This window comes from Miniopterus natalensis, chromosome 15 (assembly GCF_054644295.1).
Source record: "Miniopterus natalensis isolate mMinNat1 chromosome 15, mMinNat1.hap1, whole genome shotgun sequence".
Taxonomy (NCBI): domain Eukaryota; kingdom Metazoa; phylum Chordata; class Mammalia; order Chiroptera; family Miniopteridae; genus Miniopterus; species Miniopterus natalensis.
This window is the reverse complement of record NC_142095.1, coordinates 18,231,623-18,256,446: the sequence shown is the minus strand read 5'-3', so window position 1 is coordinate 18,256,446 and position 24,824 is coordinate 18,231,623. Positions and strand designations below refer to the sequence as shown.

General features: G+C 42.8%; 1 protein-coding gene across 1 annotated transcript in view; it reads left to right on the top strand.

Moving 5' to 3' along the window:
- KAT2B (lysine acetyltransferase 2B) overlaps positions 1-24,824 on the top strand; it is a 73,087-nt gene that overhangs the window by 19,216 nt on the left and 29,047 nt on the right. The window contains exons 2-6 of the mRNA XM_087824922.1: positions 3,028-3,154; positions 13,045-13,190; positions 16,780-16,872; positions 18,185-18,366; positions 23,350-23,541. Coding sequence (XP_087681048.1) covers positions 3,028-3,154; positions 13,045-13,190; positions 16,780-16,872; positions 18,185-18,366; positions 23,350-23,541 — 740 coding nt within the window. The remainder of the gene's footprint in view (positions 1-3,027; positions 3,155-13,044; positions 13,191-16,779; positions 16,873-18,184; positions 18,367-23,349; positions 23,542-24,824) is intronic.

Sequence of the window (24,824 nt, the reverse complement as noted above, 5' to 3'; positions counted from 1 at the left end):
CACACCCTCTCCTGGGGATCAAGCCCGCAGCCCGGGCATGTGCCCTGACCAGGAACCTAACCGGCAACCCTTCGGTACATGGGATGACTCTCAACCAGCTGAGCCACACCGGCCAGGGCCAATGACTACATATTTAGTGAAAAGAAGAAAGTGGGGATGCTTTACCCTAATGACCGAAAGAGAAAGTGAAAGAGAAAGAAATGAGTTTGGAGACATCTGCCTCATGCCCTTGGGTTCTGTCCCTGTCCCTGTTTCATACCTGGAAGATCTGTTTAAGAAGGAGAGAACAGATCGAGCAACCAAGCTGAAGTCCTTCTGATTGCCTATGACCTCGGCCTTATAGGATTGTTTCCACTCCCAAATTACATTGCCATCTACAACTCGTTGCTTTACTTACTGTGCTCTAGCTACGCTGGTCTTTGCTCTTGGAGCAAGCCAGACTCTCTCTTGCCTTTGCATTGGCTGTTCCCTCTGCCTGGAATGCTCTTCCTCCAGATGTCTAATGGCATCAAGTCTTTGCTTTTATGCCACCTTCCTGAAAAGGCCCAGTGATAATTGCAGTCTCTCTCTTCCACCAGTTCTCCTTAACTCGTCTTTTCATTTTTCATTTCATAGCACCATCACTTTCTAACATACTGTATAATTTACTTACTTGTGTTGCCTGTTGTCTCACCTCTTGGCACCCCAATGTCATCTCCACAAGGGCAAGGTCATTGTTTCCTTACATACCTAGCAACGGTACCTGGCACATAGTAGGCCCTCAGTATGTACTGCTGAATGAATAACTCAATGTGCATAGTAGTTCTTTGGCTTAGAATGCTGTTCTCCAAACTCTAAGGTTCTGGCTGTTACAGTTTTTTCCTTTGAGGTTTGGCCTGCTGTACTTAATTGATTTGTTGGGACTGTTTTGTCATCATTTTTCTTTCTCTACCCAAAGGCCTTTTGTGAAAGGGCAGTCAGATCAAACAAACTGCTCAGAAAAGCTGGAGGCTTTGGGAGGCCCTTGAAGTAGTTATTCCACTATTAGGAAAGGGAGTAGTCCACAATGGGGTTGGTTTCCTCTGTTTCTGCAAAGACTGTAGGGATGCTTTCGTGGGTGCGAGTTCTCATGAGCGCCTTCCTAAAGAACATGGCCTCAGATCTTTCCAGTCTCAGAAGAGGTAGATGGCTCATTGCAGAGAATTTCAGGGCCCTGTTCAGCTTAGTAACAGAGCGATGAGGGTAATGGGCCAGGCCCTGCCTGATTCCTGGCCAAACAGAAGAGGGTCAGTTGATCTACTCACTGGAGGCTGTGCTGTTGTGGTTGCTGACATAAGGGCCTTCTTTTGGTCCTGCCTTGGTCATTGTGATGAAATGTGGAAAGCAATCAGGTTGGGCTTGCCAGATTCCCAGGGCCCACTGAAAAGGGTTTTCCTTCTTCCATTGTGACCCTTCTTGCCTTGCCAACTATTTATTCTTTCTCTCTTATTCTTCTATATATACACACACACTTCGGAAACTGTCCCTGTTTTGGAGAATTTTCTGTATGAGATCAAGGCAGCAGCCATTCTGTAATTTTCTACAAATCAGACTTCTGCTAACTTCAGCCATCTGGTCCATGGCAGGGGGTAGGGTGGAGAAAAGACCTCTGAGGGTACAAAGATCTAAGACAAAGCCCTAGCACAAGAATCTATGCAATTTGTTTTATAGGCCAGCGCTGTCCACTAGAAGTATAATGTGAACCATATGTGTAATTTTAAATGTTATGGTAGCCACATTAAAAAAGTAAAAAGAGACAGGTCAAATGAATTATGTTATCTTTTGTTTCAACTCCATGTATCTAAAATACCCATGTTTCAACATGTAATTAATGTGAAGGATATTAATAAGAGATTTTATTTTATTTTTGCACTAGTTTTCTAAATCTGGTATGTATTTTTACATCTACAGTATATTTCAACTTGGGCTAGCCACATTTCAGTGCTCAATAGCCATGTGTGGCTAGTGGCTGCCATATTGGACGGTGTTCATGGAAGGCTCTCACCCAGAGTGAATCAGCATATGTTACATGTTATTCTAACAATTTTCTGGTTTCCCTGCCACAGCAGATTTGAAGCAGTAAATAAATGGGAGAGCAGCAATGGAGTGGTAAAGGACAGCAGGGAATGGGTAGAAGAATTGTTAAGTGGCTCGAGTCATTCAATGCAAGCATGCTTGCCTCCCAATCCTTATGACCCTGGAAGTATGCAATGTGGTAGCTTGCTTGGTAGAGTAATTGAAAAGAATTAATCTCTTTCCATGCTTGTCTTCCACTTCATAACCCAAGTCACCACAAAGAGGCTAACTGACATTCACTGTTCTCTAAGAAGGTAGGGAAGTGTGAAGAGCTTGTGGAAAAAGTTAAGGAAGATTTCTATCTAGTGTTGCTAAAATAATAGTGTTCTATACAGGTGACCTGGGACATAGACACAGGTAGAATCCCAGACTACGTGATGAGGCCCTTTCCATTTCTAAAGCTAGGAGCCTACAAAGGACTTGGAAGAGCCTGCAGGTGTGGCTTCAGCTGGGTGTGTCCTTCTTCATGCCCCTAAGATTGCTAACTTCATTTCTGCGGGGTTCCCTTCTGGTCCATGGGGCAGACCTGCAGCTGGAGCCTTGGAGCCGGCAAGGCTCACCCATGGCCTGGGCCCCAGCTGTGTTCCAGGCACCTCAGGAGTTGCTTTAGGAAGCTTTCTGGATGGACTCCCTTGGAACTGACCACTCCATGGACATTTGCTTGGGGCAGTGGTACCAGAGTGGCTGGGTTTGCTGTCTGAGCTGCAGTAGTCGGATTCCAGCCAGCTGAAAACAAACAAAATAACAAAAACCAAAATGCTTGAATCAGACACCCTCTTTGCCTTGTCTCTTTGTTTCTTGTGCACATTTGTTAAATTATAAAGTCAGGAGCACGGAGGGTGGCCGTCATATACTAGTATGTATTCTCATGTGGAACAGTCAGTCTGTTGCTGCCTGCTGCATAATTTTTGTCTCTCTCTTTATTCCTCTTAGGCCGAGGAGTCTTGTAAATGCAACGGCTGGAAAAACCCCAACCCTTCTCCCACTCCCCCCAGAGCCGATCTGCAGCAGATGATTGTCAGTCTGACCGAATCCTGCCGGAGTTGTAGCCATGCCCTAGGTGAGTTCCCAGCTCTTCCAGGAAACTCAGCCGATGTCACTCACTGTTGCCAGAAAATTCTAACTTACATGAAATCCGTGGGTGAACCAGACTTGCTCTGTATGAGGCAACAACGAAAGAATGAGTCTCTTTAGTCTCATGGATTTGTGGGGAGGGCTTCGTGAGAGACAATCCCTGCACTGTTTGCACTGCTCTTCCCCCTTCCCCACGAGCTGTGCTCCGCTGGGGGATTGCCAGATAAGATGAACCGCGGGCACCCGAGATACAGTGAAGTGTAACGTGTCCTGATTCATTCTGATGGGGGCCTGGGGGTCTTTGGCCCCCTCGGTTGAAACCTCAACCAACTGATTTGTTGTCTTCTTATTGTTATTATTTCCTGTTTCCCTGAACTTTCTGGAAATGCTTCATTTTCTCTCTATATTCTTTAGTTTCCTGTATCTGGTAGCTCTTTTTTCATAGGGCTTGTGTTCAGTAAATGTTTACTTGTGTTTTCCCTTTCAACTTTATCTGTCCCTGCAAGATAATCATAGACTCTGCCAGAGTTACTCAACTGGACTCTGCTAATATGTTCTTGTCCTGTAACTGGTTTTAGGATAAATATATTTTTAAACTGTATTTCGTTTGAGTAGATAAAAGTTAATGGGTAATTAGATTTCCCCAGATACTAAAATTCCAGTTTATAAAGGATCTTGGAAGATTATACTTAACGTTCCTGCCTTCAGTTATCCAGTGTCCCAAAGAATATCTTTATGTCCAGTTTACTGTCCATTATTGCAAGGACATGCTGGGCAGAATATTCTCACTAAAGTTGCATTTTCCACCTGACCATTTATAAGCAGGTGGCTTCTTTCTGACATCATCTTTCTCACCAGCTTCCAGCTGATATCAAATGCTACAGCCTCAGCCCTTCAAGGTCAGCATGGCGTTAGGCCGAGTCTGAGGTTTTATTTTGTACTCAGCTGGAGAGTATCTCCATACTTACAGAGCAAAAAAAGTTGACAGTGATCTTCCCAGGAACTCACTGTACTGGAGTAACCTTCTGAAAAAGGAAATTGCGAACATAGATCTCACAAAAGAAATAAACACACTAATAATTACAGCGTTGTGCTGATTTAACTGGCTTCTAAAATAGTGTAAGCTCTGATTTTTGAAGTGGCCAGTGCAAAGGGAAGATCTCAGAAGTTACAGAAACGACTTTGCTTATCACTCACCCTTTTCACAATTGATCCCTGGTGAATGTCCTTTAGAATTGCTGCAGAAAATATGATGCAATAAAAAGCGAGGCTCAGGAACTCCTTAAATACCGGGCTTGAACTGTATTTAGTATTGATTGGGAAAATCCGATTATCCTACATCAGTTAACAGAAAAAAACAGAGTCTTTTTTCTTTTCTTTTTGGTTCTGTTAGTCTCTTTTCTTAGCTGAGCAAATTGTCCCCATTCTGAGCATGTAAACACACATTAGTACCCAGAGGCAAAAACAGCCTTTTACAAAGAAAAGCCAGCTCTGTTCCCTTTCATATTTCTTAACAAGCTTTGAAAACAAATACCCTTATTTGACAATACATAATAGAATGGGGGGGAAAAGGTACATACCCTTTTACCTGGCAAATCTGTGCCAGAAATTTAACCTACATACAGTATAAGTTAAGATGTGCCTTAAAATTAACCTATGGGACAGTTAGGACAGTTATTATGGACTTATTCATGATATTAAAAAACTGGAAACAGCTTAAACTTCCCAGTGTAGGAGATAATTGGTTAAGTTATGAAAATCTATGTTGTGAAATTTAATATAACCATTAGAAGAAGATGTATTTTCCCACATAGAAACTCTTACCAGAAAAAGCAGGTCATAAGGCAGCTTAATGGAAGGTTTTATAATTTAGGAATTAATAGGATCAGCCAGCCCAAGTTCACATCCTGGCTCTACAACCAGTAGCTGTGAGTTGGAGCATTTTGTTTAGTCTGCCTGAATCTCAGTTTTCTGGGTTCAAAAATGGAGCTGATAATAGTATCTATCAAATAGGAGTGTTGTGAGGGTTAAATAAGATAACGTGAAGATTTTAGAACCATGCCTGGTAAATTATGAGCTTTTCTTTCACTTCAAACAACAGATATGAATTCTGTGCAGTTTAAGTAAGAAAACAGTGTTCATAAGAAGGGTACCTGTAGCTCCCAGAAGCTGAGAACAAAGGGAAACCAGATTTTAGTAGAGGATCTCAGCTGCAGGAATTTATGGGCCTACTGCCTTGGACATTGCTGCTGGGTGATTCTGTCCCAACTGCTTCCATCCCTGTGAATACTGGTTCAGGATTTAAATCCCCAGAGAAGAGCATCTGATTGGTGTAGTGCCTGTCACGTGCCCATCTCCGTCTCTCAGTGTGTCACCCACACAGAGAGCTACATGGAAGGCGGTCATTCCGAAGTGCGTGGATATTGACTCAAGAACAGCATCATGAGTATAATCTCATTTTATTAGTTTAGAAAATACGACATTTTAATATATGTAAACAGGAAAAGATATGGAAGGATGTATGTTGAGTTACTGACAGTGATTTTCTGAGCGTTTTGGGGTTATAGATGCTTTCAAAATATTACCCCTTTCTTCATTTCTCCTTCTTTCCCCGACTGTTCTTTTTCAGCCTGCTTTCTTAAAATTAAAATATCAACACCTTTTCAACTACTCTTGGGATTATTTCCAGAATGCCATAGTATCTTAGTATCAAAGTTGTAGAAAACCTTTCTCTGAGATTACACTTCCTCCCACCCACCCCTTCCCTTTTAAAAACTTTTTATTATGGAAAGTTTCAAATATATATAAAGGCTGAAAGAATAGTAACAAGGCTATAGAAAACCCTTTATTCTGAGATGACCCTTCCTTCCTCCCCCACAAAAAGCTTTTTATTATGGAAGGTTTCAAACATATGTAAGGTTGAAAGAATAGTTTGATAAACTGCCTTCTACCTGTCACCTTATTTACATTTGCCATTTCCCCTTCCTCTTTTTTTTTAAATGTCTTTATTGATTTCAGATTGAGGAATGGAGAGGGAAAGAGACATACATAGAAACATCGATGATGAGAGTCGTTGATTGGCTGCCTCCTGCACGCCCCCTACTGGGGGTCAAGCCCTCAACCTGGGCATGTGCCCTGACCAGGAATTGAACCTCCATCTCCTGGATCCTAGCTTGAAGCTCAACCACTGAGCCACATTGTCCGGGCACCCCTTCCGCATTTTTTTGCCAGAGTATATTAAGTAAATTCTGGACATCTTTCCTTATTCATGTAGATTACTCCTTTTTTTAAAAGATGGCTATTTAATTAATTTTTATATACTTTACAAAGTGTTCCCTTGTATTTCCAGTACTCACCTGGCACCATACTTAGTTATTACAATATTATTGACTATATTCTCTGTGCTGTTCTTTACATCCCCGTGACTATTTTGTAACTACCAATCTGTCCTTCCCAATCCCTCACCTGTTTCATGCAGCTCTCAAACCCCCTCCTCTGGCAATCATCAGTTCTCTGTATCTATGAGTCTGTATCTGTTTTGTTTGTTTGTTTATATTGCCCTTTAGATTCCAGGTATAGGCGAAATCATGTGGTATTTGTCTTTCTCTGACTGACTTATTTCACTTACATGCAGATTACTTCTTAGTGATCACCAGCAAAGTACAGGTTGGGGTCTAGGGAATTCTGTAAAGCATCATGCAAGCCTTAATTGCAAATACCTTTCAGGTTGTGTATGCTGTTCTGTTTTCACCGTCACTGTACTGAGCATGGTTAATTTATTCACCAGTAATCATATACATATGTCAATGTGTAATGTTGCTGGACTTGTCAAAACATTCAGGCTCATCGATTGAGATGACATCTAGTCTGTTGATTTGGTGTTGGGCATCTCTTGGCTCAGCCGTACATGTTCTTTTGACAGTGAGCTCTGGTTTCATGTGGTCTCTTGACAGTTGCTTCCATCGCAGGCATCCTTGGCCTGCCATAATTTGATACTCTTCTGTGTCTCCTGGGTATAAAACACAGGACTGGCTGATCAAATGGAAAGAATATTCAACTGGGGATTAGGAAGTAAGAATTCTAGGCCTCGCTTGGCAGTTTACCAGGTCCTTTAACCTCTTTGCAGTTCAGTATCTTTATCCACAGAATGAAATGGTTAGTCTAGACCTACTGTCTAATATTATGGCCTCTCAAAAAATGGGGCTAATGAGCACTTGAAATGCAGCTACTCCAATCTGAGATGTGCTGTAAGTGTAGCATACATGCAAGATTTTTTGTCTCCCTCGCCCGAGGATATGCTTGTATTGACTTTAGAGAGAGAGGAAGGTGGGGGTAGGAACATCGACCAGCTGCCTCTTGCATGTGCCCTGACGGGGGATCGAACCTGCTGCCTAGGTATGTACCCTGATGGGGAATCGAACCTGCAACTTTCTGGTGTATGAGATGATGCTCCAACTAGCTGAGCCACCCACCCAGGGCTACATGCGAGATTTTGAAAGGTTATTAGGGAAAAAAAGGTGAGAAATCTCATTAATATTGATTACATGCTGAAATGATATTTTGGAGATATTGTGTTAATAACATTTGTTATTAAAATTAATTTCACCTGTTGTTTAAACTTAAATGTGTATAGCTCACATTATATTTCTATTACATAGTGCTGGCCTAGAATATTCTAGTCCATTTTCTGAAATTATTTGATCTTTGGGATTGGGACAGTTAAAATTATTGATAAAAATTTGACGAAGGGTCCTAGCAAAGCACTTCAGTTGGCCCAGACATTTCTCCGTATGTTGGTAGTAATAAAAATGCTGATTTTGAGCCTGCTTGTTTAAATAGCAACCTGCTTCTATGACAAGAGAAGAGGAAACACCATTGTGATCAAAACACAATGGAATGTTTGTTGTCATTTTTGAGTTCATTGTTCTGAACTGTGCCAGAACATACGGATTGTTAAATTTGACTAGTCATAAATTTTTTTGCAGTTTTTTAAATTGTTTTTCAATGCCATCAGTTTTTTCTGATATATATTTAATACATATCATAGATATATATTATACACACACACACATATTTTTAAACATTACTGTAGTAGAAAGTGGCAGTTGTTTATTACCACAGTTACCTACCTCTGCTTACCTGCTTATCTACAGTAGAAACTTTCCAAGGAAAGTAAAGAACTAGCGTTAACAATTACACTAGAACTTGTTTCTTGAACAGTGTGAAGTATGAAGGAACTACCAGTATTATTTTCGTGGACTATTTCAGAGATTTAGAGCATGGGCAAATCATTTGACCCAATACATTTTCTTTGGCCTTACCACATCTGCGTAGACCTCTGCCACTCAGTCACCCCCTAGTTCCCATTCACACATGTACTGGGCAGATGCCAAGTGACATGGTGCTCAGCCAGCACACTGACACAGCCACCTGAGTCAGCGTATTTCTCTTGGCTGGCTGTCCTCTGTTTTCCTAATGCCGCCTTTTACGCACGGGGTTCAGAGTTGTCCAGACCTGTGAGCCTGGGACAGCAGGAGTGAAGGGAATAAACGGATATTTTTCCTGCTTGATATGTTACTTTTCCCTACCTTCCCGTGGTCATGAAGTCCTGTTGATTTTCTCTAGCACTGCCCGAATTTGGGCATGTTCTCTGTAGTCTTTGGTTGTATCTGCACCCTTGCCGGGAGTACATCCCCACTCTGGTGCACCCATCTTCCCAAGGAAGTAGTGATCTACTCTGATCACATTCTCCAGCTTAACGCCCCTGACGTTCCCATTATTCTCAGAATGAAGTTCAACTTCAGCTGAGCATGTCGGGTTGTTCGGGCCTCTTCTATCCGGCACCTGGTTGCATTTTGTCCCGTAGGCTGTTCCATGTTCTTTGAAGGTTCTTTACACCCTCTCCCACCTCTGCCACACCACCTGCAACGCCTTCCCTTCCTTTCATGCCAGGGGAGCCCCTACTCACCTTCAAGATTTTGTTATTATAGAACTCAGTAGTGAGAATAAAGACCTTTTTGGGACTCAATTGCAATGCACCTTCTTAGGTAACTATAATTATCTATACCCTTGTTGGTTTTCTATACTGGATTGAGATTAAGGACTGACTTTTGCTCTAGTTCCTAATGTATTTAGTTCCTTGGGCATAGTTGGGTTTATTCCTTCATCAATAAATATTCATTAAATTCAGTAATAGGAACAAGGTGGCGGGTTGCTTTTATTTGCAGAGGCTTTTGTAGTTAATCATCTGTTCCTGCACAGGCCAGCACAGTAGTCACTAGACATGTGTGCTGCTGAGCATGTGAAATGTAGTTAGCTTGAATGCAAATGTGTTGCAAATGTTAAATACACATAGGTTTTAAAGACGTCGTGTGACAAAAGAATGTAAAATGTTAATAATTTTTTATATTGAGTACATGTTGAAGTGAATAATCTGGTATGTATTAGGTTAAATAAGATGTATTATTAAAATTAATTTCACTGGTTTCTTTAACTCTTTTAAAGTGGCTACTAGAATATTTAAATGGACATATGTGGCTTGCATTATATTTTTACTGGACCGAACCCACCTAAAGGGCTCTTCAGCTTAAACTTCTCTTTTTCTCCAGTCCAGAATTGAGATTACAAAAGATGAAACCACTTTTAAACTATAAGCCCTTTGCACATCATGAATTCAGAAGGTTTCATTGAAGGAATTTGTTTTCCCTCTTTTCGCCTTGACCTCAAATGGCCATGAACCAAAAATGCATTTGAACAGCTTACAGACCCTGCGAATGCCACGCCGTTTGCTTTCTTCCCAGTGAAAGGAGCCAGAGACGCGGTGGCTGCCCGCTCGCCCTGCAGGGCGTGTGAGAACTGGCGGGCGTCCTCGAGAGAAGTGCAGGCCAGCGGCGCATGGAGCCGGAGCTTGTGAGGGTCACAGCGCACGGTGACCGTGCCCCCGCTCCCAGCAGGGCAGCAGCTGCGCCACGACTCCTCGCAGCAGGCTTTTGGCAGTTCGCTGCGTGGCACCCTGGGCATCGCGAGTCCGACACAGCCCTGAGGGGTGCCACGGAGCACCCTCCGGGAGAGATGGAAAGACAGCAAAGCCTCCCCAGGCCTCGGACTCACACCTTCCCTCCCCCCTCGCTCGCGACCAGGAGCCGCCTTGACCCAAGAGGCAAGGGTCGGCCGTTCTTTGGGTCGTGATGGCGATGCTCTGTACCAGGCTCTTGAAAGACTATTTGAAATGAAAGCAGGGTTGTTTACGTTTGATTATCAAATTCCAGGTAGAGGAAAGATTTTTTTAAAAACGTTTTATTTGGAAATAATTTCCAATTTGCAGACAAGCCCTGAGAATAATCAGGAAGAACACCCTGTATATCCTTTGACCATATTTACCTGCTGTTGTCAGATGTGGACCGGGACCAAGGCGGTTCTGCCGCACTGGTCTGGAAATAGGATTCTTACGAAGTCCTTAAGAAAGAATTTCAGGGACTCTGAGGTACAGTGGTGAGATTTATTGGAAGCAGAAAGGCTCAGGGCACAGATGTCCCCGAAGAGGCTGCCCCACTGCCTCATCCACGACCAGGTGGCTTAGCTCTGTCTCGCAGCAGGAGGAGTCCAGCCTCGGGCTGCGCCAAGCCCCGGAGGAGGCCCGGGCCCAGAGATGCTGTGCATTACCCCTGCATTGGCGTCTAAAGCTTAAGGGGTCTAGCTTAGCCTCTGTTCTCTGGCCCGCCTTTGACGCTCGCACCTCAGGCCTTTGTTAAACTTCGATTATCTCTCCATGGTTTGGGAAGGGGCAAGCTTTCTTTCAAACTATCCAATCTCTTTCCCGCCTCTTCCAGGGCTCTGCTGGTGCCTCCCCTAGCCAATCCCTTTCCTGGGTCTTGTGGGTTTCGTGCCCTTTTCCTATCTGATTCTTTTCCCAGATTTTCCCAGGCTAGTCTGTTCCCCTTGATGGTCACCGTAAGGTTCTGCTTCCTCTTCTGGCTTCCGCTCCTGCCTGTGTGCTTAGTGCGTGGACCTGCCCCTGTGCGCCACCTTGGCTTCTATTGCACGTGTGCCCAGCAAAAGAATTTCCCTCTTACTGTTTATCCCTTATCTCCCCCCCCCCCGTAAAGTTTGCATCAATGGACATTATATCATCAGTGGGAGAGGACACCCTTTCCCCACCCTTGCCTATGGTGGAGAATCACTCTCAATAATTTAATCAATGTTTCAGAAAAATGAATGCAAGTCCCCCACTGTTTTGATCTGCATTGATTGGAATGCCCTTGGAGTTGTTTGTTTTCATGTTACTGGCTAATTTTTATTTGTTCTTTTGTGCACCGCCTGCTTATGTCCTCTGCCTGCTTTTATAGGATGCTGGGGTTTTTTGTTTGGTTTTTGTTTTTTTGCCTTGAAAGAGCTTTATGTCTGTCATCATATTCACTGCAAGTGCTCCTGGATTTTGTTGGGGTATTTGGTTGGTTGGTTGGTTTGGTTGTATAGGAATTTTAAATATTTTAGAAAGTCACATCTATGGTTGGCAGATCTTTTAAGGTCTTGCTTGCAAAGGTCTTTCGTACATAAACAGAAGATAACAGAATGTATTTTCTCCCAGCTCTTTTAGCAGGTTTGTTTTTTAATTTAAAACATCCCTCCAACTAAATGTCAAAATCATAAAAGAAAAAGGCTGAGGAACTGGTTTTCATACCATGGAGCCCCAACAAGGAATGGGGATGCCCTTCTTCCCCTGACCCCCCAGCCTTCTCAGAATAGGAGCTTCCTTCTGTTTCAGAGCAACTCTTTTTAATTCTGATTAAGAATTCATTTGGGTGAAGTGTTTTGTGGGTTAAAAAAAAAGTGAGCCACTGGTTTTAACAGTAAATCATGGCATGTTCTTCCATGAGCTAAACCCATTATATGTTAGCACCTTGGAGTGTTTCATAATGTGGAGAATCTGAAGGAAATTATGTTATATTGTAGACTGCTTACTTTCATAGCTTATCACTGGAAACAGATGAAAACGTTGCAAGGTAAAAATAGTCTGCAATAAAATTATTTCTGTAAATAACTGACATAAAAATCTCAACCTACTTGTCTTCAGAATGAGGCCTGTATCCCAAAGGCTTCAGACTGACCCCAAGGGAAATTTTGCAGTTTTCAGAAAACAGTGACCTGGCAAACGTACTACTTAAAAGCAAGTCTAATTTCAGGCCTTTATTAGGAACTGAGGGAGCCACATATTGTATAGCCAAGTGTAAACTAATAGATTTGAATATTAATTTTTGTGTTTATACACACACGTATTTTTAATCTTTCTCTGACATAAATTATGTTCTCAGAAACACTATCAGTTACTCCTTTCCTATTTGATAATATAATAATAGTGTTGGGATTTTCAAGTTTAGATGTATCATTAGATTTACTGCAACATCTAAGGCAGACAGATCACCAACATTTCCTTCCTCCCTCTTACATTTAAAAAATGCTCTATAAGGGGGCACACGCATGCATGTGTAGGTGTGTATACATGCATACTCACCAGCGAAGGCCCATGACCTTGGGCCCATCCCTCTGCCTTTCATTTACTTTTCTGCATTAGAAAGGAATTTAAGTTGGGTGGCCCTGGCCCCTCTAATTTTAACCCTGTTAATCTGGTTTCCTCATGGACAGTTGGAGGCCCGCTCTCTTGTCGAGGCTAAAGCTCAAGAAGGTGGCGTCTCTTAATTATAAGAGTTTTGTGAGAAGACTTAGATCTCACAGGGGTTCAGAAATACCCTCTATTTACTGTCCAACTTAATGGGTTGATATCCTGGCAGGTTCCTGAGCGAGAACCTTCCGTTTTGAAGTCAAGAATGTCTGCAGTTTCCAGCTACTCACATGTGCTCCTTTGGTCTTTGTCTTAAGCTGCCCACGTTTCCCACTTGGAGAATGTGTCAGAGGAAGAAATGAACAGACTGCTGGGGATAGTGTTGGATGTGGAGTATCTCTTTACCTGTGTCCATAAAGAAGAAGATGCCGATACCAAACAGGTTTATTTCTACCTATTCAAGGTGCGATTTTAACGGGTTAAGAGGCTTTTCTTCTTTCCCTCGTTGTTGGAATTGCCTCGTTTCTGTACACCGGGCCGTGGGTGGGAAGGCTCTCAGCTCTAGACACGTTGTGCCCTCAGGGTGTGCTGACGCGTGCACTCCTTCATGACACACGAGGCTCTGCTCGAGAGCCTTCATACCTGTACGCAAAGTTCAGTCCCTTTGTTCGCTGATGCTGACGGATTTCTTTCCACTCGCCAGTCCATCCATCCATCCGATGAATGTTTCTTGCACACCTGCTCTGTGTGTGGCAGTCGTAGGCATGAGGGATAGATCAGTGGGCAAAGCAGTTTGCCCTTGTGGAGTTTACATTTCAGTAGAAGAGGCAGACACCCAACAGGTAAATAATATATTTGCAGGCGGTGCTAAGTGCTGTGAAGAGAAACAAAGTAGGATAAGTGGAATCAGAATGGCAGGGACAGTAGTGGGTGGGGGGACACGGCAGTGAGGAAGGGCAGTTGGGAAAGGCCTCTCTGAGATGGCAGATGGGATGATAGGAGCCGTCCCTGAAAGAGGCTCGGGGAAGAGCCTTCTAGGCCGCGGGAGGAACAGCTCTGCACCAAGTGAGCCTGATGAGATGTGGGAACAGCAGGGGGGCCAGCGTGTGGAGCCCTGAGCAAGGGAGGCTGGGGCAGAGGGGGTCAGATGGGGTCAGAGGGCGGCCTGAGGGCCTCGACTCTTAGGCTTCTAGGGGAGCAATGAAGAATTTCCAAATTAGTTTTGGCGTCCTGCCGCTGCTCTCTGTGTCTTGTTGACACCAGCCACTGATTATCACTCTCATTCCCGAAAGCCGCCCCTTCATGGCTCTGCCTCAGCTCCCTTGGGTCATGTCCTTTCCTCTCCACAGATAAATGTCTCCCGAAGCTTCAGACTCCAGTCGGGACTGACAGATGTGGGAGGGAAACTGGTGGTGGGAACGGATAGAAAAACTTCAGGTTGCCCAAAATAGATTCAGAAAGAAGGCTGACAGAAGGAATAATTTAAAATAACACACACCCGTTTTTGAAGGTACTGTTAATTATGTTGTAGTGTGTAACCTTTATAAGGATCTTTAAAAACAAAAAAACAAAAAGCAGAACACTCCACTCAGAGATTACAGCTAGGAAAGGTTTGCCTCTTCTCATGAGCACTGAGTTTCCTCTCTTGATTTGGCTGCTAGGAATCTTGGTGAAACTTTTGTGCCCAATTCTTATGGCTCTTTTTTTTTTTTGGTCTGAATTTACCTGATACATCATTTCCCTTCTCCCTTTTTATTAACTAATGGGGTGTTTGGGGTAGATAGGGGATAGGAGTGGGAGGGGGAATTATATTTTTAAATTTTGGGGCCATGTGGGGATATTAACTAAAAAGATTAATGGAGGGGAGAAAGCGAGAAGGAGAGAGGGAGGGAGATGGGGGGAGAGAGAAAGAGAGGAAGAAAGAGAGACAGAAATAAAATATATGAATGCATAACTGAATTCCCCACAGCCATTAGCAGGCACTAGGCTACTCCAGGTGACAAGTTGTTGACACGGCTGTGAGGCCTGAGTCATCATATTGAACCCCTGGCAGGTTCATACTGTTTAGAGCTTCTTTGGAAAAAGATCCTAGTTGAAGGAAAGCGCCTGCATGACCGCAGCTATTATTTGTCTTGGAGCTAAGCTCCCTGGCAGCGCCCGCTGCCCTGTTGGAAGTGAAGGTGGTGTCAAGGTTTCCATCCTGCCAGCCTCCTCTTGATTCTGTCTGTAACCAACCAAGGAGGCCAGAAAGCCCTGCTCTGCTTGGAGGTACATTTTCTCTCTGTCTTACCTCCTTCATCTCTTACAGTACAAATACATTTGCTTGGGGAACAAAACCCAAAATATTCAGCATTCTCCCCCTTCCCTCCCCCCACAATCATTCTTTGGGCAAGTAAGTCCTAAATCATCCTCTCTTAGCTTTTGAAGGGCATTTCCTGGATCTCATATGTCTCAATAATTAAATTAAAATGTATTATGTATTTTAGTAGCATTAGAAAATCTTCAGTCTTAGATGTTGAAAATAAACTCAGTGAAAAGCTGCTTTCTACAGCTTAGTGTATCCTAGTGCTTGTGCATGAGGCTCTGGAGCCCTACTACCTGGGTTTAAATCCAGCTCCATCACTTAATCCAATGTGACCTTGGGCAAGTCATTTTCCTTCCATTTCCTCAATATCTGTAAAATAATAATAATAGCACCTATATCAAAGGATTGTTATAACTATTAAATTATACAGTATATACGAAGAACTGCAAAGAATGCCTGGAAAAATTAAGGATGCAAATGCTTGCTGCTATTATTAAATTTTGTTTATATGCCCATTTATCCCAGCTTCATTCTTTTGTAGAAAATGAGATTCAACATCTCCCCAATCCATCAGTTTATCTCCCAATTGAAACCCCCAATGGGCCAAGTTTCTAAATGGTCTTATTTTCACTGGCCAAAAAATATGGGCAACCAGCATTATTTGTATTTAAATTTCATTATCAATTTTTATTTATCCTTAGAATCACATACGGTGACTTACTACACATTTGTTTTTGAAAGATAGGCATAATACATCTGTCAGGATCCACAAATACCCTACACTAATAATTTACGTGGCACCGCCCAGGGAGAACTGAGGCCCTTGTGGCACACATCCAGTGGGGACACATGGTGACCTTCAACCTTAGGGGATTGTTCATTTTCATTAACTCCTGGGAGAATGGTTGCCTTGTTTTGTTTCTTTTGAAAAGGCAGTAAGTGGAGAAAGGAGGGAAAAAGTAACTTAAATAAATGCAGGGCTGTGTATCATGACCAGCCCATATGTAAAGATTACACAGGATTCAAGCAAAGGTGGAAGGTAAAGAATTTCAATATTAAATTTATTTTCAAATTAGGTCTTGATTAGTGGCTCTGTTCCCTTTTCTCTCTACTATTTGCTCTTTGAGGGCTTGAAATTCCAGTGGCAGGGATTAAGAGCAGTGTTTTGTTTTGTGGGTATTGAGATGCCAGAACACTTGGCCTGCATTCTGTGGATGGAGAGGAAATGAAAAAAGACCGCAACAGTGCAAATTGCCAATTGAGAGCCCTGCAGAATTCCTTCCCAGAGAGCCTGGGCCCCATAGATTATGCCTATGACATACAGCTGCTGCAGACAACCCCCACCCCACCCCCACCTCATTTGTGCAAAATGGGCTTCTGCCTTTCAGGGGCTTAGGCAAGACCCTCCAGGGTGTCAGCCCACCTGCAGTGTTCTCGATGGGCATGTGCAAAGTTTGCACGGTGTACACAGGCTTCTGGGTCAGTGGAAAGCCGGAAACAGAGTGGGGAGAGGGGAAACGAGTGGACAGAGGTGTCTGGTGGCCACTGCTGGGTGCTCTAGTCTGCCCAGAACGTGAAAGGTGTCCAGTTCCTCATTGCTCTGGTCATTGGTGTGAAGGCAAGCTTGGGTTACCTGGTAGTTACCCATTTTATTGATTTAAGGATTTATTTACATGTGTGTGTGTGTGCGTGTGTGTGTGTGTGAGGGGGGCACTTTGATTGATTCTGTAAAATGATTTCTTTGCAGCTCTTGAGAAAGTCCATTTTACAGAGAGGGAAACCTGTGGTTGAAGGCTCTTTGGAGAAGAAACCCCCATTTGAAAAACCTAGTATTGAACAGGTAAAAAGAAAAAAGCATCCCTTTCTTTCTGTTGAACAGACCTTTCACCTTCCTTTCGTGTCTTTTTTCTGTCCTTGGTACCTGGCTTAGAGATGTTCACCAGTTCCGTAGAAACTATCTTGGACCCTTTAGCTCAGAAGCGAATGCTTAATTTAATAAACGATCTAGTTTTTGTCTTTTAGGGTTGCTGTGTACTCAGAATTCACTGTGTGCTTGGGGAAGAAAAAAATCAAGTAGAACATGTTGTTCATAAAAACACATGAAATGTGCTTTTTCTTGCTGTTGATGTTTAAAAATTAAGTCTTTGTCCTTTTGTTTGGCACTGTCTGAAAAAGCCTATTGAGGTAAGGGATTCAGTAGCAATGTGGAAAACATTGTAAGCCCAGCAAAAAAACGCAAAAAAGAGATGAGATTTTTATGTCCAGATATTGACTTCCTGCTACATTATGATTCCTGGAAGGAAGTCGATTTACTTGGGGAATCTGTTGACATGTATAGACCTTTTGTGTTAGGTGTTGTCAGTATCTTTCATCAGCATCCCTTTTTTGGCCTGTCATTGTTCGGCTGACTAAATCTCATCCTGTTGACTGAATTTCTTGATGATGATTACAGAAGATGTGATATCGGAGTCCTTACCAATAAATGAATTTTTATCAACAGTTTTCAGTAGAAGGAATTTTGTCTCCAAACTCTATTCAGTAAGAATTCTTTTATTTGAAATTAGATTAGATGGAAGTGTTGTGCAGGAAGATTAAATTAATCCACAGATTATTTTAGAAGCTCATAACTTTGAAGAAGATTTTTTGGCAGAGGGGTAAGCTTGCTGAAACTGAGAGTGATGGTAAGAGTTTAAATTCTAGTGGAGTTTAAGATCCATGGAAGGTGTCCTAGTATAATAAGATTTTGCTAATGTAAAAACATAGTATCTATCCAAGATCATCACATATTATATGTGAGCGACTGTGTTGATAGTACAGCAAGAATTATTCTGCAAAATAGTCCTATTTTATTGTTGAAGGGTTTTTGACCTTTTCAGTCTGTGATTTTGATTTTCTCTTTAACCTGTCAGGGTTGCAGCAGGCATAGAATTGCAACTCACAGCCTCTCTGCCTTGTCACTTTTCATTCGCTGTGATCTGCAGCGCGATTCCCTCTGGGCATTCCTGTTTTCTAATAGGGAAAAGGAAGAGATTTTTGTGACTAGAGAAATGTGTTCTTTTGTTAAGGTACCACCCATGGTGCTGACTCTGTGGGTGTTCAGAATTAGTGTGATTGCACAGCTACGTGAATAAATTGCCTGCCTTCCTTTTAAGGGCGTGAATAACTTTGTACAGTACAAATTCAGTCACCTGCCATCCAAAGAAAGGCAGACAATAGTGGAATTGGCAAAAATGTTCCTGAACCGCATCAACTATTGGCATCTGGAGGCACCATCTCAACGAAGACTTCGATCTCCCAATGATGATATTTCTGGATACAAAGAGAACTACACAAGGTAATCAGGTGGCCAGTTCTTTTCCTTTGGGCCCCATAGAGCGCACTGCAGACATAAAATTGCTACTTGTCTCCGCAAGCAGGGGTTGTCCAGTTATCATGGTGACTTCATCAATTCAGAGAGAATGTCTCTATAATTTAACTCTTCAGACTCCTAGTTTCATTCATATCATGATGTTTTGGGGAGTGAGGTATACAAATCATCTAGACCTGTACTATCCAATATGATAGTTGCTAGCCACATGTGATTGAACATTTGAAAAATGTGGCTAGTATTAATTGAGATCTCTAAGATTGTACGAAAAAAGATAGTAAAATATTTCATTAATAGTTTTTTATATTGATTACATCTTAAAATGATAATATTTTAGGTATATTGGGTTAAATAAAATACGTTAATTTTACCTGTTTCTTTTTACTCTCTTGATGTGACTACTGGAAAAATTTAAATTGCATGTGTGGCTTGCATTGTATTTCTATTGAACATCGCTGATCTAGATAGCTCTACTGTAGCTCTGTAATTATTGTACAAGGATCTGATTAAAAAAGCAATGACCTTGAATATAATAGAGTTAAAAAGTTTTTTTAAAGAAGGGAAGATCACCCTAGTCCCGGCACCAGGGCAGAACTAATATCATTATATATATTGTCTTCCAGTCTTTGCTTCTTTAAGTAAATATTTTACATTAGTTAGAATTAAAGAAAATACAGAATTTGCATCCTTTCTGTATTCACACTTAACATCGTATCACACATTTTACTGGTTACGTTACAGTCCATTGAGTTGATGTACCGTAATTTCCCTATTTCCCTGTTGGTGGGCATCAAACTCCACAAATATTCGTGGAGTGCAAGTTTTTTTCCTAAAGTAGGAGTTTATTTTTATTGCTTATGAACTACAATATAATAAAGTTGCCTTAAAAAAGTCTTAAATGTGGGCAATTCAAAATAGAATAACCTACATTTGTTTCATTAAAGTAAGAAAGTGACTTAGATTATCCACTCTATTCACCTTTCTGTACCCTTCCCTATAGATTTTGTAGGTACAGTAAGCAAGCTTGCTTCATGGGGTATTATGTGTTTCTGATTTAAAGAACAGAGTGTTTTTGGTAGCCTTGTCCCCAGGTTATTTTCTGCAATAGATGACATGTTGGAATGGGTATGGTTTAAGATAAGCTTCCCTTCCTGATCACTGGCCTGATTTCAAGAGAAATACCTATTTTCCCTCTCCTCCCCCCTTTTACAGTATATACAGGTTGTGTTATATTTTGTCTTAATTATATTGACTTTTAAAGGGATTACAGATTTCATCAAAATCAATTTTTAAATCATATCTTCATTACTACACCTCCATTTCAGAATTTTACATTAATGATAATTCCTAAATTGTTGTAATCATTGTTTAAAATAAGAGTTGAGATAATACATCTCTCAAAAATACGTATCTTTTAACCCCATCTGTGGATGATTAACAATGCTGAATGTTTGTCAGTGCTGAACCCTTGAAACTATTTGCCACTTCTAACAGAGGAAAAATTGTTTCATCAAGGAGAATTAACTGTGAAATCGCATGGGAGATGTTACAGTGTTTTAGAAAGTAGAATAAAAATACTATGAGCACTTAGGACTTACCAAGAAATGGGTGGAACTTGGAAATACTTAAGGAATAGTAAAAGCAGAAATCAAACTTGGAATGAGTGATGGGTTTGAATCATCGCTTCATTCCTTCCTGGCTCTGTGTGCTCTAGACCGGGCACCGGAGCCTCCCTGACCTTCAGTTTCTTCCTCCGTCCAAGTCTCCTACGTGCTGTGAGTGTTCCATGAGGTGGTTTGCGCTGGGAGGATCCTAGTCATCAGTTTCCTCCCACACATATTGTTGTCTAAAACTCAGTCACTGCGAACAGGGGACACTTAAGCGAGAGCATGTACAGTAGAATGAGAATGCACTTATTTGAGTATTACTTTAGAAACTAAGGTAGCAAGGAGACAGGCAGGCGCGGAGCCCTCTTCAGCTCAGCATCCTGAGGCAACAGCCGAAGGCGGAGGAGTGGAGTCCGACAGTGATGAAGAGAAACCACGGAGAGACGGAAATGAATATGCCCTGCTGAGCTCTGAAACCTGCTGATTTCTAGGTGGAATGTAGACCAAGAACCTCTGTTAATAATAAATAAAGGAAATGAAGGTAGACAACAGCTCCCCGGCTTTCCCCACCATCACACCATGTTGACGAAGGAAGGGAAGTAGAAACAACTTGTGAAACATTATGAGAATAATAGTTTCAGGGTAAAACCTCGCTGTCATGACTACTGGGGAATATAAAAAAAACACACACCAGGGTGATAGGGTGTCTCACTGATACCAGTCTTCTTAAAAATGGGTAATATTACAGGCTGCAGGCACCGCGAGACTTTATCTTGATGTGTAAGTGAGCCTTAGGACCTGTAGTGCTGGCTCAGCATTTAATTTACAGGAATTGTAGCAATTAGAACAAAGGGGCTGAAAACTTCTGGAGCTCACATCAGCTTGAAAATGGGCTAAAATGGCATTCTCTGTGGAAAACACTGGACCTGGAAAGTGATTATGTTCATTACAGAGCTAACCCTTGAAGTTGTATCCAATAGAAAATTAAATGTGGATGGAATAGTAGAACTGCTTAAATTACTTACACTCTCTGTTCCGAATAAAGGAAGGATATATGATATATTGAAAATATTTGACATTAATGTTAAGATACACTTAATATAGGTACATATCAAACATACATTATACATATTCCCCAGAAATCACTGTGGTTTATAGAAAGAAAATCTGGACAATATTTTTGAAATTCTCTGAACTTCATGATGGCGCACTAATATAATTCCATGAAGAAATAACTTGAAAATCAAGTGTCAGAAGGGTATGACAAACAAAAGGAATCTGTCCAACAGAACCTGCTAAAGGAAAGTGGCAAATATTGTGTCTTCATTTCTGAGTCGTGCAGAGGTTTTGAAAGTTAACGTCACCTCTATATCGGGGAGATGTTTTGTAAGAGTACAGGGAAAGTTAGATATAACTAAGCTGACATTGATGAAGCAGTTCTATGTAATCATTTTTCTGTTTGCCAGCCACCAGGCTTACTGAGAATTCACAATTGGGCATGTAAGTCAAGGACAGTATTTATCAGGAAGCATGGAAAGAACAGTGGACTAGGGGCTAGGAGCCCTAGCTTCTGGTCTTAGTTTGGGTGAACTAAGAGAGATCACTTAGATCCTGAAAAACCTTAGGACTTTCAGTCCAGCATGTAAGGAAGATGACATGGTTTTCTGCCCTCAAGCTCTCCAGTTCTATTCATGGTTTTTGTTTTTTAATATATCTTTATTGATTTCAGAGAGAGGAAGGGAGAGGGGGAGAGAGGGAGATAGAAACATCAATAATGAGAGTTGTCACTGATCGGCTGCCTCCTGCTCGCCCCCTACTGGGGATCGAGCCTGCAACCTGGGCATGTGCCCTGACCGGGAATTGAACCCCGATCGCCTGGATCCTAGGTCGATGCTCAACTGCGGAGCCACGCCAGCCTGGCCTATTCACGTTTTAAAGAAAGCAAGGTGGTTGCCAGTCATCATGATGCTGTAAAAAAATCTGAGTTATTTGAATAATCAGTAAATGGCGCACACATGCCATCTCTATTAGGCGTGCAGAAATGACGAACTAGCCTTTCACTACTTTTTAGAACACCGGAAACCAGTCATTTAGGCAAAATCTTTTTCTACAGTGAAGTTACTGCAACGTACCACAGTTTTGTGACAGACTACCTAGGACAAAGGAAAAAAGCCAATGAGCAGGAGTAAATTAATACTACTCCACTCTTTATTAAGAGGCTGAGCATTCCTGGGGAGCTTCCTGTACCTGCTCGGGCCCGTTGGAGCCCTTCCCCGCACTTTAAAGGAGACCTGGAAGACACACCAGGTGGCTAGGCTTTAATTTTTGGAAAGCAGGCCCGACCTGGAAGAGAGTGCTTAGATCTGCTCCCAAGGATCTGTGCAATGAAGCTTCTGGCCCTCCCTGGCCTGGTGCTGCCCACCCTCTGTGACCCCCACTGTGCGCTCATGTTGCTGGGTCCTGGCTCCAGGAGACCAAAAAAATAAAAGGAGGGTTGATTTTAAATAGTTGCCTGTGCTGAATGAGCTTCTCACATTGTCTGCCCTACCCAGCCCGTGAGCCCCAGAACTGTGGTCAGATCTCGAGAACGCCCTGGTTTCCCTCCGGGCCCCGGCACTCCTCCAGTCTCCTGCAATGCTCGAACGTGATTTTGACTTTGAGCCTGAGTCACTGAGAACGTACCGAAACAACAGATGGTGGTAGCTTATTACTTCCTGCATTTTGACTGCGTTTTGAACAGTCTTGAAGATCTTTATCTTCCCACCCCAGCTTCAGGGCTATGTTGAGTGCTGTGTAGGCATTTTAAAGAAACTTTTGAATTTTACTCAGAGGACTTGATGGTGGAATTCTGATTCTTTCACAGAAACTTCCCTTATAATTTCTTCTTTTGTTTAAACTACTATTTATGTGCCAGAAACTCTAGTTGCACTATTCACTTTCCATACAGTAGCTCATATAATGCTCGTAACAACCCAGTCAGGTGGGTATTATTGATGTCCCTGTTTTGCAGGTGAAGAAATGGAGACTTAAGAGCATAATTACATTTCCTGCACCCAGTTAAGTGACAAAGCTGGGATTTGATCCCGGGCTGTCTGACTGCAGGACTCACTGCATGGTACTGCAGAGGGGAACGATTTTCGTAGAATTGGACCCAAGTGGTTGTAGGAGGGCGAGCTCATCTAATTCACAAGTGTCACTAGCTGGTAGTGATACTATTGCTTGTCACCGCAGCCTCAGTTTCTTCTGCTGTGTGGTTCATGGTACGAGAGTGACCATAATTGGGTATTTCAGCTGATCTAGGGGTTTAAGAGACACTGACGGTGCTTGTCTCCTCTTGTCGCAGGTGGCTGTGTTACTGCAACGTACCACAGTTCTGCGACAGTCTACCTCGGTATGAAACCACCCAGGTGTTCGGGAGAACACTGCTTCGCTCAGTCTTCACCGTCATGAGACGACAGCTCCTGGAACAAGCAAGGCAGGAAAAAGACAAACTGCCACTTGAGAAACGAACCCTAATCCTTACCCATTTCCCAAAGTAAGGGGCGCTCTTGCAAACCTTTGTTTCAACCGGGCACTTGGCATTAATAAATACGTGCGTCAGCGACAAGGTCAGGAAAGCTGGGAAAAGCATCCAGGGAGGAGGGACGAAGGGACTCCTCAGCCCCCTCTGCACATCCTCTTGGGGAGTGCACAGCCCGCCTGTTGTTGGCTTGAATTTGTGTTGACTGTGGTGTAGCTCCCTTAGCCCCACCTCATCCCATCTGGGTGACATTGTCTCTGGGCTTCAGAAAATGGGGCGGTGCTGGTGCTTCGTTTTGTGCAGTCAGCTGCCAGGAAGCTAGAGGGGGGTGGGGAGAGTGTGCAGAAGAGTTTCCATCTACTCGGAACTCAAGGGGCTGTTTTTTTCAGCCGAGCTCGCCAGCCCTTTCTCAGACTGGTGAGAGGCTCCTGCGTCAGCTGCTGCGGGCCTGCCCCTCACTCTTTGTAAACTAGACCCCAAATGCGGAGCAGGGCAGGAGGAGAGGGGCCTCCTTCACAGGGACCTTGGTGCCCCACACTCAGTTTCTTGTAGGATATACATACTCTTGTGCGCCTTGCTGCTTACACCTGCCAGCGCTCCAACATGTAATCATTTAAATATTTTTTCCAATGAAGGCAGTGTGCCAAAGGGAATAGGGAGTTTCAGTGTCGCACCGTTGGCCTCGGAAATGCATTTTCCAATCTGAAAACCAGATATTTAAGCCGCGAGACTGGCTGCTGGTGAGAGGGGCCGGGTGTGCAGTGGATGACTTGTCGTGGAGCACTGACAGCAGGGCATGGACGAGGCGCTTCATTTCGCGGGTGTCATTCTGCCTGGAGCAGCGCTTGGCGGGGCAGACGTTGTAACTGGAAAAGGCTCCGGGTGTGGCAGAGCCTTCCTCCACCGATGCGAAGACCAGAACTGCTGGTGTAGAGTATGGAGTTTAAGAGAGGAGGTATTAGATTCTTTCAGCAAAGATGGGGGAAGCTCTGTTTTCGTTGCGAAGCTGGGTTTTTATCATTAAGTTGCTATTACTGGATTACCCAGTTTGTGTTTTAGGAAAGATAATTAAAAAAAAATAAGTTAGGTCCAAAACAACAACAAAAGTGGTTTTTCCGGTAAAAATTGACTGAAAAGTCCTTTGCTGCTTAACACAAATCCTAAGCCTTAGGTAAAGGGTGTCATGGGTAAATCCCACGAGATTTCCCGGAACGTCCAGTGTTCGCACGTAGCCCCTAGCATCCTGATTTTCAGTGTTTTCTTGAGGACGCCAGCAGCTGAGACTGAGGCATGACATG